The sequence below is a fragment of the Ctenopharyngodon idella genome, chromosome 4, assembly GCF_019924925.1.
Source record: "Ctenopharyngodon idella isolate HZGC_01 chromosome 4, HZGC01, whole genome shotgun sequence".
NCBI lineage: Eukaryota > Metazoa > Chordata > Actinopteri > Cypriniformes > Xenocyprididae > Ctenopharyngodon > Ctenopharyngodon idella.
The window spans coordinates 1,234,543-1,254,219 of NC_067223.1; the positions used below are offsets into that span (position 1 = coordinate 1,234,543).

The 19,677-nt window shown below is 37.4% G+C and overlaps 2 protein-coding genes across 3 annotated transcripts; both read left to right on the forward strand.

The window, feature by feature from the left end:
- The first annotated feature begins 30 nt into the window (after positions 1-30).
- On the forward strand, positions 31-11,553 carry nr2c1 (nuclear receptor subfamily 2, group C, member 1). 2 transcript variants are annotated; one of them, XM_051890044.1, is made up of 15 exons: positions 31-489; positions 1,866-2,008; positions 2,644-2,752; positions 3,033-3,263; positions 5,083-5,161; positions 5,268-5,447; positions 5,576-5,723; positions 5,812-5,908; positions 7,778-7,956; positions 8,049-8,202; positions 8,292-8,413; positions 9,914-10,053; positions 10,270-10,407; positions 10,499-10,604; positions 10,734-11,553. In XM_051890044.1, exons 3-15 carry the CDS (start codon positions 2,699-2,701, stop codon positions 10,906-10,908), a joined length of 1,803 nt encoding a protein of 600 aa, XP_051746004.1. In that variant the 5' UTR covers positions 31-489; positions 1,866-2,008; positions 2,644-2,698; the 3' UTR covers positions 10,909-11,553. The 2 variants fall into 2 exon arrangements, with proteins under 2 accessions (XP_051746004.1, XP_051746003.1); XM_051890043.1 differs by lacking the exon at positions 1,866-2,008.
- Positions 11,554-11,954: 401 nt separating this feature from the next.
- ndufa12 (NADH:ubiquinone oxidoreductase subunit A12) lies at positions 11,955-14,730 on the forward strand. Its single transcript, XM_051890045.1, has 4 exons — positions 11,955-12,128; positions 12,944-13,026; positions 13,114-13,201; positions 14,445-14,730. Exons 1-4 carry the CDS (start codon positions 12,040-12,042, stop codon positions 14,623-14,625), a joined length of 441 nt encoding a protein of 146 aa, XP_051746005.1. The 5' UTR covers positions 11,955-12,039; the 3' UTR covers positions 14,626-14,730.
- Positions 14,731-19,677: the final 4,947 nt, after the last annotated feature.

Genomic DNA, 19,677 nt, shown 5'->3' on the forward strand with positions numbered 1-19,677 from the left:
TCATGATATGGGTTCTTCCATTCAGTTGACGATACAATAACAAGAGAGCAGTTATTGATAGAAAATGTATATTTAATATGGGCTAATACAACAAGTACTGCAATTAACTTAAATATTTTATTTTTATTGATTTGTGCATTATCCATTAGCAGAGCTGTTGGTACTGTAGATGTTACAGCTAACGTAAGAGAATTCACAATTGGCTAAACTGGGGTCGTTATATATCACTTTGGCTTCCTAGAGCACTACTATAATAAAAATGGAGTTTAAGTAAGTCATACTGTCTAACGGCGTAAAATATTCAACCTTCACTAAAATGAACGTTCAACGCTGACTGCCTGGCTCACGAGTGTATTCGCGCATGCGCAGATGTGCCGGTCTCCTCTGAACGGGTCGCGAACTCTGACCTCCTGTAGCTGCAGTGAGCCGTCAGTTTACGATAATTTATCAAAACATCACAGTATTTGGATAATTATTCACGGTTTCAGGGTAAGATTAACCCTTTCTACATTATTAAACCACACTGTGCTTGCAGTAATTGTTCAGGATTAATAATTCGGGAGAATGTTAGCATTGTTGTTAGCCGGCCTGCTAACACGCGTTAGCGTAGTAAGTTAGCCGCTAACTTAACAGGAAATATCGGGAATCAAATCAATCCTTACATGTCTGCGATTTAACTGACAAGACGAGCTTTTTGGACATTTAAGAAAAATTAACTAAATTAACAATATTAACTAGGCATTTAATGGACATCATAGCAAATTTGATGCAGGTATGACGTTATTTAGCAAGCTACCGCTATTAGTGGGTAAATCTGACATCAGCGCTCTGATAAACACAACAAATACCGATAACAATAACACAAAGGCGATTATTCTGACCTATTTATAAGTTATTTGATGAGCTAAAATTTTGAAAATAATAGATTTGTCCTGTAATTCACGTGTGAGGAGCTGCTGCAGTGAAGATCCCTCTGTGTATGTCTGAGGAGCTTTAACCCTTCAATCATGACCTTTAACCTACAGGAACAGATCTAACTTTATCTTCCCGGATCAACACACACACATTCCACAGGAGTTACTGACCCCCAGCTGTCATTCACGCTAGATCGCATTTATTCATTAAGTCATTTTATTCTTTGAATAACACTAAAACCAAATCGCGATGCTAGCTAGTGTGCTAATGTGGCTACTGCTAATCATATGCCTGCCTGTGAGATTTCAGTATTTCTTTATCAATCTGAACTGATTGACAACACTGAACAGAATACGTGAACATATGTAGAGCGTATAACAGCAGCTCATTAATATTGAAGATTCCTGATTTAAATCATTGGTCAGGATGATGGAATGACAATAACTGTAAAGTCGTTAATCACTTGACTGATATTAAATAGGTTGAAACATCACATGAATTGAGGCAGACCTCCTTTGCATCATTATTTGAACAAACCCCTAAACCTAAATATTAAACTTCAGTATGTAAGCCATCCCGGGCCGTTTATGCTGTGGACATGAGTGATATTTTATTATTATTATTATTATTATTTTTAATTAACATCCTAGCATCTTTTAGATGCTTCAGAACCCCAAACATGATCATCCTTGTTCAAGGGACCCTCATCCTAAAATGTAAAATTCAGGTTCCAATTTATACTGTGAAAAATGAATAAACTAACTATTCATAAAATTTTATTTGGAAATATTTATATTCTATAACAATACATTACTATGCATTTTACTGGACTGTTAGATTTATTTATTTAAATCATTTTTTATTTATTTGTATCAATTTTTATATAGTTATTTATTTTAGAATTATTATTTATTTATTTTTACACTGTTTTTCTCTCAACTTTTCCACAGACCCCCTTGCACTCTTGTGTGGATCCCAGTTTGAAAACTTTTACAGTATCTTAAGACCCCAATATAGTTATTTTATCGCTGTTAATGAACATCATGAGTCATGACACAGCACACAGTGCTGGGAGCGTCATTTAGATGAATATGTAAATATGTGCTGCATGCTTCTCTCTCAATAACAAAATAAACAACAAAAATGGTAGTGGTGAGAAAACTGCAGTTAAAGTGTTAGTTCACCCAAAAATGAAATTTCTGTCATTAATTATTCACCCTCATGTCGTTCCAAACCCGTAAGACCTTTGTTCATCTTCAGAACACAAATTAAGAGATTTTTTGATGAAATCAATTCTGAAATCGGCGTTCTGACGTAAACATGGAAGCTCTGCAGTGCGTTCTCTACGTCAACTGCGTAGCAGACTGGCAGGGAAGAGGAAAAATTGTTGAATAAAGTCATTATTTTTGTTTCGTTTTTGCGCACAAAAAGTATTCTCGTCGCTTCATAACATTATGGTTGAACCACTGTAGTCATGTTGACTATTTTAACGATGTTTTTACTACTTCTCTGGACCTTGAATGTGGTAATTTCATTGCTTTTCATGGGAGATTAAAAACCTCTCGGATTTCATCAAAAATATCTTAATTTGTGTTCTGAAGATGAACAAAGGTCTTATGGGTGTGGAACGACATGAGGGTGAGTAATTAATAACAGAAATGTCATTTTTGGGTGAACTAACCCTTTAAGAAAGCATCTGATCATAGAGTTGTGTGTTATTTTTCTCAGGTGGGCGTGTGGCTGATGGGGCGTTGCTAAGCCACGGTTTTGACAAATTGTTATCATGGAAGGAGAAAGTCCCAGAATTCAGCTGGTGTCTGCAGATGGAGGCCTACAGGTGACTTAAACTGCACATTTAGACACTCAAGGACTAAATATTCTTTGCGCTTTTGGTCACTGCTGTTACATGCACTTTAGGTGTGTTCAACTTGAAGTGGTGCTTTCGCAGCGCCGCTTCAAGTCAAACACACCTTACAACATGGTTGTGCAGTAAATAGCAGAGGAAGAATTTTAGTGCCAATCATTTATGTTTGTGTGAACAGGCTTTCACTGAACTTAATGCTGTAAACGTCATTAGGTTTAATTTTGATGGTCTTTGTTGTCATGTGTTGTATCAGATTGTGACGGAGCAGCAGTTGGCTCAGAAGGTGCAGATAGTTACAGCTATTGATCAGGCTGGAGCCGGCAAGCAGCAGTTTATATTAGCTAACCTGGATTACCCCAGCCAGGAGAAACTGTTCATCAAACAAGAGAACTCACCAGCCAAGGTCATCTTAACCTCTGCCGATGGGTCAGCTGTCAATCAGCTGCTTTTCGCATCACCTGAGCTGACAGGACAACAGATCCAGGTAAACATTTTAGCACTGAGTAGGCGTGCTGTACATTTCGTCATTAGCATAGTGTGCGCATACTGTGTATGCTCCTTGAATTTCTTTGACAAGGTGACAACACTGGCCTGAAGCATTGTTTCACAGTTGAAAAAGAAATGAAACAACAACTACTACTAGGCCTACTACTACTACTGGAGACCAGTTAAGAGACACCCACAACTCTAGTTTAAAAAAGTACATTTTTAGCAGGCATAACTTCTATAGACACTAGACAAAGATGAAACTTTCTAGTCTAGTTGGCATGTGTCGACTTGACTGCCTGCGTTTGTGCATGCTATCAAATGGAATTTACTTTCAAAGGCTATGCGTTCAACTGCATGCATAATCTATGCATTTGCATTAAAACTGCAGTATTTTGGTCACATGGAATAATCTAATATGGCGGACAAAGCAAGAGAGTTTTTGATTATAAAAAAACTTACATTTCATTCCTTTATGATGCAAAAACTTGAGGCAATAAGGTCCAGGCAGTCCAGCAATGATTATGTCAGAGATCAAATTTGAATAAGGAATAACAAATTTATTAATTAAACATTATAGAAACAAACAAATTAATTAAGTAATTAATAGTTAATAATAAAATCCAGAGTATTGTATCTAACGGATGAAGATGAAGATCAGAATGTAGAGAAAGAAGGAACAAAATCAAGGCATTTGCAGAATGAAATGAGAGAAGAAGCAGAAGCAGCAAGAAGTAGAAGCAGAAAGGATGCAAGAAGCTAAAAGTAGACAAGAGCAAGAAGCTAAAAGAGCAAAGAAAAAGCTAAACTATCCAAACCCAGTCCGTTTAATACCATAAGCATAGGAAAACTTACATCCCACTCAAGCTCATGTTTAGGTCTAATAAGAAAACGTCAAACAGACTTATCCATTATGTCATAGTTGGTGTAACGGCTAGGTCAGAGTGACTGGTCAAATGTCAAAGATAGATGAAAATACAAGGTGTTGTTTTGACACCTTTAAGAGAAAATTGCAGATCTTGCATTATCTCATGTCTGCAGAGATGGAAACAGACATATATTTTGATACAAAGGTACATCAAGTTCAAATGAGCAACTAATTTTGAAAACATCATCGCTTCAGTACTTGGCAGGCGTCCGATATCTAACCACAAACGTGTCATCATAACCTGTCACATTGGAACACTTTGAAGAACAATTGAATATAGCAAGCATACATACTCTTAAAGATAAAAGAAGAATAACCATAAAGGAGTACATTAAAGAGTAAATATTCGAAAATATGATGAGGATTAATATATGGAGTAGGAGTACATGAATATATGAAATCAAAAGTAATATTGATAAATTGTAAGACATAAATGATTAACATGAAATATGAATAAAATGCATGAATATGAATATTGACCATTTTGGATCCACCACTTTATTATTTATGTAAATGGATGGTTTTACCCAACATTTGTGTGTGCTATGTGTCTTTTAAGCTTATTAAAGAGTTGCGCTGTTAGCTTAGCAACATGCTAATGTCAAACTTAAGTTGAGCCTTTAGTGCGGAGAAACACCATATAAATACTTTGATAATTATTTAATACCATGTATATGTCAAAGTACCATAGTATTAGCATCTGATACATCACTGTAATGTGGTACCACCACAATACTTTTTTTAGGTGTACTATAACTGTAGTCCTCTCATATCAGTTTGAATTGTGATAGTCTGTACTTGCTTGTTTGTTTTTGTATATGGTATTTCCTTTTGTAATTTACACAATGTTAATATTCATATTTATAGGCTAGAGTGTTTTGTTTTTCAGTTTGTGACGGAGGGCTCAGAACAGGGTGCTATGAAGCCTCCAGTGGAGTATTGTGTAGTTTGTGGAGATAAGGCCTCAGGTACATGACACACACACACACACACTTGTGTAGACCTCAAACTGGCTGGAGAGAGACACTTGTAAATAGTTGCATTTGTCCTGTTGGTCATTGTGTGTGTGTTTAGGTCGTCATTATGGAGCAGTGAGCTGTGAGGGCTGTAAGGGTTTCTTCAAGCGCAGCATCAGGAAGAATCTGGTGTACACGTGCCGCGGGTCTGGAGAATGTATCATCAATAAACACCATCGGAACCGGTGTCAGTACTGCAGACTGCAGCGCTGCATGGCCCTCGGCATGAAACAAGACTGTGAGTCCAGATCAGATATATAACACGTACCTGCACCATTTGTCATTCTGGACATGACTGATGCAGGGGTGTGCTGTTACTTTTGTGATAAGACTTATGATTTTCACCTGCTGAAATTCTGCCAACAGCTGTTCAGTGTGAGAGGAAACCGGTGGAAGTGTCGAGAGAGAAGCCAGCAAACTGTGCGCCCTCCATCGAAAAGATCTACATCCGCAAAAACCTCTGCAGCCCTCTCGCCGCCATGCCAACGTTTGTTAACGAAAAAGAGACCACCAGGTACGGATGTGAATGTGTTTTTGTCAGTCAAAAAGAATTTTTTATTTTTATTTTTTTCGTTTCTAGCTCTCACTCTGTGTGATCACAGGTCAACCAGTTTACTGGACTCCAACATGCTCTTGAACATACAGCAATCACTTTCCAAACTTGACAACACCATTTTAATTCCTTCTTCACCAGATCAGGTAAAATGTTTTTTTTTTTTTTGGTAGTAATTCTTATTATTAAAAATAAATATATTATTAATATTATTAGAATATTGTATTTTATATAATTATAATAATTATTAGTAAAAATTATATATATTATTATTAAAGGGTTAGTTCACCCAAAAATTCTGTCATCAATTACTCACCCTCAGGCCGTTCCAAACCCATCTTTTTGTTCATTTTGGAAACACAAATAAAGATATTTTTAATGAAATGTGAGAGATTCTGTCCTTCCATTGACAGCTACGCAGCTACCACTTTGAATAGTTCATAAAGAGATTGTAAAACTAATCCATATGAATTGAGCGGTTTAGTCCAAATTTTCTGAAGACAAGATCCTTTTAATGATGAACAGATTGAATTTAGACTTTTATTTACATAAATGTTCATCAACTCACACATCTGATCTGGTAATAGGAAGCTTAAGCGTGCTTGTTGTGTTACACAGCACATTTGAGCTTCCGCAAGAGGTTTGGTCTCGAGCTTCAAAGCATGTACGATCGATCTTCTGTTTATGTTCGCTGATCAATGTTTATACGTGAATAAAAGCCTAAATTCAATCTGTTCAATATATAAAGCGATCGAGTCTCTTCAGAAAATTTGGACTAATTTTACGATCTCTTTATGAACTTTTTGAAGCATCAAAGTGGTAGTTGCGTAGACTGTCAATGGAGGGACAGAAATCTCTCAGATTTCATTAAAAATATCTTCATTTGTGTTCTGAAGATGAATGAAAGTCTTACGGGTTTGAGTTTCATTTTTGGGTGAACTAACCCTTTGATTCCTTTAGAAACTCAGCTGTAATCTATTTGTAAATCTATTTTCCTGGTCCCTGTAATTAAAAAAAGACTACTAGGTAAATCTCCCTGTCAAGAACATGCTTCGACATGTTTCACCACAAAATCAAAATAAAATTTGCATAAAGAAAATGAAGCCTATTTTAGGACTGCCAGGTTTTTTTTGTTTTTGTTTTTTTGCACTGTGGCATTATTTTCATGAAAATTAAACATATATTTTCCCACAGTTCTCATTAGTAATATATATTATTTAACTATATACTATATATTATTTATATTTACAAGTAGTTTTACAGCATTGTAGTGTTCTTTTCTTACAACATAAAAATTTGTGAAGATTTTTTAATAAAATAATTTTTACTAATTTTAAAAATAACAGATTTTGGGTTGAAAACAGAGTCCCTGCAGGTCCTTAAAGTCTTAAATCTTAAATTCAGTTTGATCAAATTTAAGGCCAAAAAAAGTCTTAAATCTTTTAAATTGTATAAGAGAAGTCTTAATTATCATTTCAAGAGGAAAGGAAAAACAGGAATTGCTATAGTTTACCTTTTGGTGTTTATCACCTGCAGATTCGCAGTTCTACAAAAGCGCAGCTGCTTACCAGGGTAACTGCTATATTTCTGCTGTTCCCTAAACGCCACCTACTGTCAAAGAATTAATTAGTATTTTCATTCAGCCTGTGCTGTTTTATTACACCATTGCAAAAAATTATTAAAATATATGTGTATACGATTTATAAAAATACGATTTATAATTCAATTTATAAAACTTTTTGTTCTCGTCAAAGCCTGTATTTCAGCACTTTAAATGGTGGTTTTTACAGTCATTTTACAATTTAATTAACATTTTACGTGTTACCATATACATTGCCCTTCCCAGGTCATACAGCATTAATTTTATTAGTGCAGGTTTTAAAAAAAGGCTTAAATTTGATCTTAAAAACCCTGCAGATGCCCTGGAAATCTAACCTGAGCATATTTTCATGAGATTCACTGTATGACATTCATATGTTAATATGTATATTCAAGTTTTCAAATGTTCACTTTAGAATGATTCCAGTCAGGGAGATCTGGGTACCCTGGCTAACGTGGTCACGTCTCTCGGTCACCTCAACAAAAGTCGTGAGATGATGGACAGCAGCACTGACCTATCGGGGATAGAGACCGCGAGTAACGATGACAGCATTATGACAGACATGCAGAGAGATGAGTCGAATGACGTCACACGGTGCGGAAAGCAACTCGTGTAGTTCTGATATCAAGCCTGGAAGATGTGCGGTACATGGCTGTGCTTACACATTTGTGTTTGTTTGTGTCCAGGGCCTTTGACACACTCACAAAGGTGCTTCAGCCTGAGGATAGTTGTGGGGAAGAGGTGGCAGAAGGGATGGTGGCTGTCAGGGTTGATGAACAGTCCACTGCCCTACTGGAACTGGAAGGACCACTGCTCTCAGATATGCACGTGCCCTTTAAGGTCAGGGGTCACTGTTGATTGACATACACTGCAGTTATAGCACTAAAAATGATGGTTGAATAACAGTGTGTATTAAATATTGTGTGTAGCTGATGATGCCGCTGCCCATGCCAGACTTCCTGAATCTGAATTACATCTGTGAATCAGCTTCCCGTCTGCTTTTCCTCTCTATGCACTGGGCACGCTCTATTCCAGCCTTCCAGGCCCTTGGGTGAGTGTATTAATATCCCAGTTTACAGTGTTGGGGAAAGTTTTTCTTTTAAAAAGTTATGCATTACAGTAATGCATTACTTTTTCTCACCTGGGCTGGGCTTGTTTGTTTTTTAATAACAACAAAAAAGTTCTATTTTTGGCAAATGTAAAGGCCGTTTCACACCAAAAGAGAACTGAATAAGCTTCAGGCTGATCACAAATGTGATGTTTATTCAAAGTCATTTTTGCTTATTAGTATGGTTGGATTGGATCATCGAAGGTCAGCAGCAAAGACATTTTTGACACATATTTGTGTAATTTAATTATTGCAGGTTTGTGCAATATTCAGTTTTTTTAATTCATTTTGAGGAATACTGACTGTTTTTGTGCAAGTGAGATGAGTAAATGCTCACATTTAAGTCTACAATAACCATTATGTTTATACAGTGCGCACAACACCTCTGCACTTACGATTTCTCTCAACATGGGGACAGGAGAGCTGTCAGTCAATAAATGTGAAAACAAAGTAACTTGCATTACTTATTTGAAAAATTAACTTGGATATTTTGTTGTAAATTTAAAAGTAATGTGTTACTTTACTAGTTACTTGAAAAAAGTAATCTGATTACGTAACTCAAGTTACTTGTAATGTGTTAAGGCAGGAACACACCAAGCCGACGGTCGGCCATCGGGCAGTTTTTGTTCATCGGCCGACTAAGTTTTCTCAGTGTGTTCTGCACTGTCGGCTGAAGTTGGTCCTCGTCTGCTTTTTTTCGGCCGATTCGACATGCTGAATCGGCGTCGGGCCATCTGATCATTCTAATTGGCTGTTTAGCTACTGCCACCTGCTGATTCGGAAAGGCATTTCATCTTATGCAGGCGCAGAATGGACGTGCTACTTGGCCGTCGGCTGTCGAGCGTTGGTTTGGTGTGTCAGGCCAACTTTGGACACAAACGCCGACGTGAGCCAAGCCTGCAGTCTACTTTCATCGCCACTAGTTTGTCGGCGTCAGCTTGGTGTGTTCCTGCCTTTACCCCAAACACTGCCAGTTTACACCTGGTTTCAGGTGGATAGCACTAAATACAGGTTTAAATGGGGGGGGGATATATTTTTAATAATTAAAAAAATAAATATAATACTTTAAAATATGTTTTATTTTTAAGTACTAAATGAATTATAAGTATATTTATAATCAGCGCTTCCCACATTCTCCACCACCTTTTTTTATACAGCTCACTCGAATGCATTCTGGCATATATGCAATGCTGCATTAGAATTGGGTAAAAATTATCTTAGGAATCAGCATTATTAAGTTACCTACCTTTTAATACAGCCTTAATGTCAGAGAAGCGATCATATGATGCCCAAAAATGTTGCCCCCTAGGCAGTGGAACAGAATTACAGGCCATTTTTACCCTTATTTGTTCTCCTACACCTAATTCAAATTACAATGTACCGTGTAATGATTTTATTTGCGGCTTTTATCCTCATTTTATTCTCTGTATTTTTGGTATTTAGCTCAGAGAACAGCATCACGCTGATGAAGGCCTGCTGGAATGAGTTGTTTGCTTTAGGTCTGGCTCAGTGTTCACACATTATGAATGTAGAAACGATCCTCACGGCCATAATCAACCACTTACAGACCAGCCTGGATGAAGGTATGCTACTATTTTTGAATATTATAAATTCCTAAATTTGGTCAAATTATGTATTTTAAGCACAGGGTAACTTTGACAGCTTTAAAAATACTTACATTACATACATACATTTCTCAAATTTTGCACGGGATCCCTAGGCCCCAGTTTGAAATCTAATTTGAGCTAATTCACTGAGGCACAGACATCTAATGAGAGATGTGTATGTGTGTTTAACAGACAAACTGTCCCCAGAGCGGGTGAAGCAAGTCATGGAGCATATCTGGCGTATGCAGGAATTTTGTAACAGTATGAGTCGCATGAGTCCTGATGCATATGAATATGCTTACCTCAAAGCTGTGGTTCTCTTCAGCCCGGGTGAGCACAACTGGAGTTTATCTTTAAAAAAAAATATGCAGAGAAATGAAAAAGGTAAGAATTAAGTTGACTGTATGTGTGTTTGTCGTAGATCACTCCGGAGTGGACGGCACCCTTCAGATTGAGCGCTTTCAGGAGAAAGCCTACATGGAACTGCAGGACTATGTGAGCAAAGTGTATCCAGAGGACACATATCGGTGAGTGACTCTTGCAGCTTCTGAATTTTAAATATTCCGAAATATTTAATAATATATATTTTTTTCATTTAGTTTTGAGATGTCTTAGATGTGACTATAAACAATATATAAATTCTCTTTTTCTATTAGCCTTTCAAAACTGTTAGTTCGTCTGCCTGCCCTGCGGCTCATGAGTGCTGCGGTAACTGAAGAGCTCTTTTTCGCCGGTCTCATCGGCAACGTCCAGATCGACAGCATCATTCCCTACATCCTCAAAATGGAGTCTACCGACTACAACAGCCAGCCAATCAGCAACTCTGAGTGACTGAAGCCTCGCCCACAGCCACACCCATCAGCTTTAAAATGTCATTGGCTTTGTAAACTCAGACCCTTTGGGCCAAAACAGCATCTTTATGATATAATCATATGAGTTTTGAATGAGAAAATCATTTTGTTATGACTTTGCTTTTTCATTTGGTCAGTGATTGTATCTATGGGTTATGTAGTATGGATGAAGGGGATTACTGGAACTGCTGCAGTTGGATAATTTGGGCTTTTATTGTATTGCTGTACTTATGTTTAGACAAGTGTCTATAAAGACACAGGAAGTGCAAGGAATCTGTTCTTAAGAACTTGTTCCAAAGAGAACCCCGCCCCCCCAAGCACTGACTTTCTCTGTATGTATATGAATCATGTATATAGGAATAATAAATGTCAAATCAAGGGGAAAAATGTTGGTATTTTGGTATTTGTTTGTCTTTTCCTTTTTTATGAACACATTTGATGTGATATACAGGGTTCTTACGGTCACAGAAAACTCCATCTTTTCTCCATCCCTGAAAAGTCATGGGAATTTCTGTAGTGCATGTACGTTTTTCTGTTTATGCTCTAATATATTTCTTTGGCAAAATAATACTCTGTGAGTGCAATCTCTGTATAAAATAATAATAAATCTAGTAAAGAAATGGAAGTCATGGAAATGTATTGGTCAAACGTGTTGGAATCCATTCAGTTGTTCCAGGTTCATTCCAAGCAGTATCTTGTGAATGTACCTTATGTTTGTGTTGTCATATTTTTATTAAAGGGTAAACCAAACCTTTCAGAAACATTATCGATCAAGCTTTGGATAATTCAATTGTATTATATATATATATATATATATATATATATATATATATATATATATATATATATATATATACTGTGTGTGTGTGTGTGTGCGCGTGCACACGCGTATGTATGTATATTAGTATTATTACTATTATTGAAACACCTTGAATATTTCTTAATAAACTGCCTTTTTTTTCTTTTTCAAGTGCACGTCACCCAGAGACAACAACATTATCTGTTCAAACCAAAGTTGAGAGATTGTTGGCGGAACCCAAACTGCGTGATCGTGTGCAGGGGGAACTGTAAAGTTGCGTGACCGTCCGTCAGCGTTTAGAGTCCGTCAGCTATGGCGGAGTACACGAATTTAGTGCGGCGGGCCGTGGGTCAACTCACCGGTCATGGCGGTGTTAAAGGCTTCCTGCTGCAGCTATTCAGGTGAATCACTCAAATTTAATTGTTTTGTAGCTTTAGAGGTAAACAGGGGTGTGAAATGAAGTGTGTAAAGCTGTAAGACAATGAATCTAAAGCAATGACCTCTTTGATAGTGACTGTACAGTCACACATATCACTGCGAACCACTGAATGTCTGTTTACCGGAGTAATAGTTTTACTTGGCATATCAGTTTACAGTGAAACAGTTCTTTAAACACGGAGACCTTTGTCAACATGTAGATAGAAACAAGTTAAGATCGTCATACAAAATAGAACTAATAAGAGGGGACATGATGTCATAATTTTATTTGTATCGTTTATTTATTAGTATTAATATTTAGGAGGCGAGACTATACCGTTTTTGTTGGACCTGTAGTGTAATGTATGCTGCTGCTGCCATACTACTTTTTGCAGGGAATTTGTTATTAAAGGTGCAATATGTAACGTTTTATGTCCCCTAGAGGTCGCTAGAGGCCTATTCAAAACAAAGGCGTAGCTTGATGACAAAATAAAACGGGAAACCGAGGGTAACGCGGGTATGACGCAATTGACAGGCGACTCCTCACACATCCCGGAGCCTTGGTTAAAATTGCAATTTTCTCAAGATTTACAAATAGTTGGAAACATTTGGGATATTCTAAGTACTCAAGTGAACAAAATATATAACACTGGCCTAGTGTTTTTTTTTTTTTTTTTAACTGCAAAATTCTTACATATTGCACCTTTAATATGTATATATTATAATACACTTACAATTATTATAATAAACTACGCTTAATATATTAATAATTGATTTAATAAACAAATGTCTTTCTCAGGGTGAATGATATCAAGACAGGAGCCTTGGTGGGTATTGACAAATATGGCAACAAATACTATGAGGACAACAAATACTTTTTTGGTATGAATTTACATACTTAGCTGTCTGTACACAAATTCACAGTGTTTATGTCTTCTGAGTATGTATTTTTCAATTTGTGACTTCCAGGCCGTCACCGCTGGGTGATTTACACCACAGAGATGAACGGCAAGAAGACTTTGTGGGACGTTGATGGCAGCATGGTCCCTGCTGAATGGTAATATATACAGATGTATTTGACATGGTGTTACTTTTAATGGGCTCAAGGTGATGATCCACAGGGCAACTTTTTGAGAAATGTTGCCGAGCGATGTTGCTAGGGCACTTTCCTATTAAGAATGGGCAACAAATTTCAATCTAAAGTATCCAGATAGAAATTTGTTTTCCATTCTCAATGGGAAAGTGCCCAAGCAACATTGCTCAAAAAGTTTCCCCGTTTATCATCACCTTTAGTTTCTTCCTTTTGCCCTGTAATATGCAGTTTTTGCACTTAAAGATGGGGTAAGTCATTTTTCAAAAACACTGTTTGGAAGTTATTCGGGCCGACACCAATGACAAACGTGTAACCAATCAGCATATGACGGTCAAGGAGACAACGAGCATGAGGGAGATTTGAAGAAAAACAGAAAGAGACGATATAAAAAAGCTCAAAAGAATATCACTGGAATAAAGGTTTATGACTGGGCAAGCACTTTAGGACCAGCGTTAATATTAGAAAAGCTTTCCAGCTCTGGAGAGAGCTAAGCAGAAAGGCCTGAAAACAGACGCGGAGACTGCTTTGATTCTGCTTCACACGTGAGTAACACTGGGTTTGATTGTCTGGAGCTGCTGTGCTGTTGGCGGCTAACAATGAACTCTTATTTGTATTTACTCTTGTGTACTGTACTTTCATTTTTTGTGCTTCCTTGTTGTTCATTCATCATCTGAGCTTTATTTTTCGTGAAGCATTATTTTTTTTGTGCGTCAACTGTGATAAACAGACATCCACTCTCGCATTGCGTGTGTAACAGTGGCCAGCTAGTGAGAGTTGTGCAGGTAAACCACTGCACACTGACGACCGCTAGAGAATGCGGTGTTTAGCGTCATTGTTAGTTCACTCGCCTGCCAGCAGCGGATTGGCCGGGCTTCGAGACCGACTCAGAACAGGGTGGTTAGGATTGGAGGGTCAGTTTTGGAGGTGGAGCAATGAAGAGAGGGGTGGGTTTGTTTGGGTTGATTTCAAATATCAACAATGTCCAGCAGCATTTTGAAAAATGGCTTACCCCACCTTTAAGATTATGTAAGTATTGGTTTATAGAGCACTTTAAAGAACCTACTTTTGCCTTAAACAATTATTCTTGTGAAAAAATGTATTAATTAAGAAGCGTTGTGGTGTTAAGAGTAGGGTTGCAAAATTCCGGCAATTTTCAAAGCTGGAAACTTTCCATGGGAATTAACGGGAATATAAATGTTGTTCTCAGGCACCGTTGGCTGCACTGCATGACGGATGACCCTCCCACCACTCACCCTCCAGAACCCAAGAAGTTTCTGGCCAAGGTTCATCAGTTAAACCTCAGTGGCACATCAAACTGCTACGTGCCCTATTCAACCACTCGCAAGAAGATCCACGAGTGGGTCCCCCCAAAAGCCGGGGAGAAATAATCCTCTCTTCCTATCTGTGTTCCCTCACCACCTTTCACCAGTTCTGCTGTTTGGAACATTCTGTAAATTGTAGCTTTATAATCATAAATAAATTAAAACAAATGTTTTTGTCTCTGTGTGACTTCAGATATCATGTTTATAAAACTTTTGGGAATTGATTGGATCGTGAAAATGAATTTTCAGCAGTCATTACTCTAGTCTTCAGTGTCACATGATCCTTGAGAAATTATTTTAATAGAGATGGCCCTCACTGCAGAATACGAGATCCATGGGGCAAGGTTGGATCCAGATCAAACTCCTCCCACTTTACATATCCTTAAACCTACCCGTCTCCAACCCCTGATCCCTAAACCTACCCGGATCTGGACCCTGGATCTCGTGTTCTGCAGTGAGGAGCTACTGTTTTAATATGATGATTCGGTGCTCAAGGCGTATTTCCTGTTATTGTTAATGTTGAAAATGATTGTGCTACTTAATATTTTTGTGAAATCCATGATACATTATTTTGTGATTTTCTGATAAATAGAAAACATTTATTTGAAATAGAAGTCTTTTGTAACATGAATGTCATTACTGTCACTTTTGATCAAATTAATGGGTCAATGCTAAATAAAAGTATTAAAGAAACAAACAGAAAAAAACCTTACCAAAAAAAAGGACCCGAAACTTTTGAATAGTAATCTTATATACATAATTTGATGAAAGACTACTAACACAACATTTAAAATAACTCGCACTGACAATCATGACCACTGAAACTGGGAATATGCACAAGAAAATAATATTTAAAACTGGTAAACCACAGCTAGGAGTAGTCATACCCAGTATTTCCTGCGTGATTCAATGTTGAGGGATCTTTTTTTTTTTTTTTTTTTTTTTTTTGAAGTAGCTGTATTTCTCAGGTCATTGAGTAGTATCAGATATGCATAACTGAATGTGTGTATATATGAGCAGAGCACACTCCTCACCCGTCCAACAGTCTTGAGATAGCTTTCAGGTGGATCTAATTCCTACAGAAGCCGAACTCGAGTAAGACAATGAACATGTATATAGTCCATTCGAGAAGATAAAGTATCGCCGTATTATTTTCTAATCGAGGGTGTGAGTTTGGTCAGGTAGGTGAGTCAGACGTTGACCAGCAGAGGACACTGGTTTCATGTTTTTCGGATTTTGCTCAACGGGGAAGTTTTTGACGGACTGTTCAACTGAAACCAAAGCATAGGCCATCTTATTGTTCATGTTGAAAACTGAAACCAGTGGACAGACTATAACAGCTGCTTCCTATTAAGTAATATAGGTCCTCCACTGGGTAAGAGAAAATCTCCGATTTTTTTTCTCTCCCTGTATTAGTTGATTTAAATGTTTTTGTTTCAGACAACTTATTATTATGATATCTCCAAATTAACAAAACAAAACAAAGAAAGGACAGAACCTGCTCAGAAAGTGTAGCCTACATTTCTCTACCAATAGGCCGTACCATGACATTTTTTGTACTGTGTTTATATAATTGTATTGTTTCAAGTACCTTGGAGTATCGTGTAAATATATTGGTACATAAATATGTTAATCATTGAGTGTCTTGCTTTATACTGGATTACCATCGTATTATCATCTGATACTATCGAGGTATCGGTATCACAACGGCAAAGCACTTTTTTTTGTAAGGAGCGCAGCAACAAGTTCACAGGAGTAATGTGACAATATAAACTCTGCCAGCCACAATTTGTGGTTTCAGTTTCACACACACAGTGTTAATACATCTGTGCAGATAAATGCAAAAGTATTTATTAGAATCGTTAAGAACCACTAATGTTCACAAGAGAGAAAAACAGAGTAAATTGTGCTGTCAGCAGAAGACATCAATGTATGCATGACACCAGCATCTTATGATTAACACACTAATAGGTCAAAGTTGTTTGTAAGTCATCTGTGAAAAACAGAGAGACAACTACTTTACAGTGTGTAGTTTTGCTATCCAGTGCTCTCTCTCTCCCTCTCTCTCTCTCTCTCTTTCTCTCTCTCTCTCTCTCTCACACACACACAAGTTCACTGCAAAATGGATTGAGGTAATGAATTATGGATATGCACATTAGCATGGTGTCATTTCACACTGCCAAGTGGTTTAAATTTTCATACCTCCATGAATAAGCAGCTGTTAGTGTAGTGTATACAGGGTGTATTTATATTTCAGATAAACACCAAGTCTCTGAGTTACAATGTGCCATGCTTTACATATGCACATAAGTGTTTCTATTGTTTATACTGTGCGATTTGTTGAGCTGAGGTGTTCAGATTACTTTTCTGTTACTATTACCTTAGCAACCATGTGGGACACCCTAGAAACACCCCAGCAACTGCATAGCAACAAATTGGCAGGCACCAATAACACCCTAACAACTGCATCGTAAAACATTCAGCTAGCCCTGACAACCCATAGCAGCACCCTAGAAACGACCAGGAACACTTGGGCAACTGTATATTATCCTGGCAACCACCCAGAACACCCTAGCAACACTGTGCCAACCACCTGTAAGACCCTACAAACCACCCAGAATACTCAGATAACCATATATTACCCTGACATCCACCCAGAACACCCTAGCAACACCCTGGCAACCTCCAGTAACACCCTATAAACCACCCAGAACACCCTGACAGCCACCAGTAATACCACAGAAACTACCCAAAGCACTTGAGCAACCTTATATTACCCTGGCATCCACCAAGAACACCCTAACAACACCTTAGCAACTACTCATAACACTCGAACAACTGCATAGTAACGTCCTATAAACCACACAGAACACCCTAGCTACCCCTGGAAACAACTCTTAACACTCTAACATCTGAATCGTAAAACCCAGAAACCACCCGGTACATCCAGGTAACTGTATAACCCTGACAACTCACCAGGAAACAACACAGAACACTTGGCCATATATTACCCCAGCAAACTCTCAGAACAAGCAACACCCTGGCAACCTCAAATAACACCCTAGAAACCATCCAGAACACACAGGCAACCATATATTCCCTGGCATCCACTCAGAACACCCTAACAACACCCTGGCTACTACTTATGATATCTGAACAACTGCATAGTAAAACCAAGAAACCACCCAGAACACCCAGGTGACCATTTATTAACCCAACAACGCATTTATTAACCCTGACAATGGTTATGCCACCCAGTGACAATGGTTATGCCAACCCAGTATGACACTGGTATCTACCCAGAACACACAGACACCCTGGCAACTACTCATAGCAACTACTCATCGCTGGCCCAGATAGTGGTTAACAGCACATCTCTATTTTTTCTGCAGTGGAGGGCATAAGGAGAGGAAGACAAAGCATGTAGGATGGGGTTGAGGCTTTATCAACAGGAAAAGGTACAAAACAAATAGCTTTTCCAATCCAGCAGCCACTCCCTGTTGAAAGAGGACTGATGGACACTACACACTCAGCTATCTTTGAGCACATTTGAAAGATATATCAGAGGAATGTTACTTTATTTATAGTACAAATTCATTACTATGACAAGTTTTACACTGTTATCATCATTGTTCTATGTGTGACAAAAAGACTTTTTAGATTTAAGGTTTTAGATGCAAATGGTACACAGTTCTTCATACAGTTGTTTTCTGCATTGACTCACTCAGTCACAGGAAGTGCAAGGAACACTGTGTCAAGTTTGTTTATGATCTGTTTATATTGCACATTGTTTTATGCTCTATGTACATAATGTACCTAAATAAATGTTTCGGGTTATGTTCTATCATCAGTATCTGTGCTGTCACAGAAAATAATTGAGTCTTTCCTTATCTTATAATCTAAAATTGTGTTTTCAGTAATGTGCTTCAAAAGGAAATCTGGGGGCCAGATTTTGTATTTGAGATAAACATTAAAATACAGTGTTTTGCAAGTAGAGTCAGTAGTCACAAGACTTAAACATAGTATATGGTAACACAAAAATAGTGTGATAGAATTACTTGTTAAACTTACCTGTGCAAAGTTATTTAATCATTTAACTTCCGTCAAGACCATGTAAAGGTAGTAAACACAGTAACTTAAAGGGATAGTTCACCCAAAAATGAAAATTCTGTCATCATTTACTCACCCTCAAGTTGTTCCAAACCTGTATGAATTTCTATCTTCTGTTGAACACAAAAGAAGATATTTTAAAGAATATGGGTAACCAAACAGTTGATGGGCCCAATTGACTTCTGTAGTATGAAAAAAAAAAAATACTATTTGAAGTCAATGGTGCCCATCAACTGTTACCGACATTCTTTAAAATATCTTCAGCAGAAGAAAGAAATTCATACAGGTTTGGAACAAATTGAGGGTGAGTAAATGATTACAGAATATTCATTTTTAGGTGAACTATCCCTTTAACCATACAATACACATTAGCATACTAGAAAATGGCGCTAAAGCTAAAGTTCACACAAAAATGAAATGTATCATCACTTACTCATTCCAGGTCATTCCAAAACCGTTTGTATGGATGTATTTAATATAATTCCTTAACCAAAAATACAAGCTTTACATTTCTGCTTTTAAACTTTCTGGAATGCATTGCCCCATAGTCTTCCTTTGTAAGTGATTTTCTATAAACACAATTTTTGCTTGTTTTTACAAACTGAGAAAAGACAGCATGTCACAGAAATAGCAGTAGATGAAAGGAGGAGACAGATTCATGCTGTGATTTTTATGGGAATTCTTCTGGGTAACATAGGTGGAAACTTCCTTTTGTGTTGTGTTTTTTTCTTCTTCTTTTTCTGAACTAAAGAGTCTAGAGTCTCTAAAATGACAAAAAAAAACTCTATAAATTCTTAAAGAAGTGTTAGAATTCCTACTGGTTTGTCAATATTTAAGGAACACAGCAAATCTGAACACAATTCCACTGACCTGTTAATTTCATCAATTAAAGAAGAGCTATATTTAGACTCAAGTCTTTGGTCATTTCACACACACAGACTATATTCATCAATAATTCACTTCTGAATGATAGTCAGGAAGATGAATCATTAATTATGTGACAGCAAG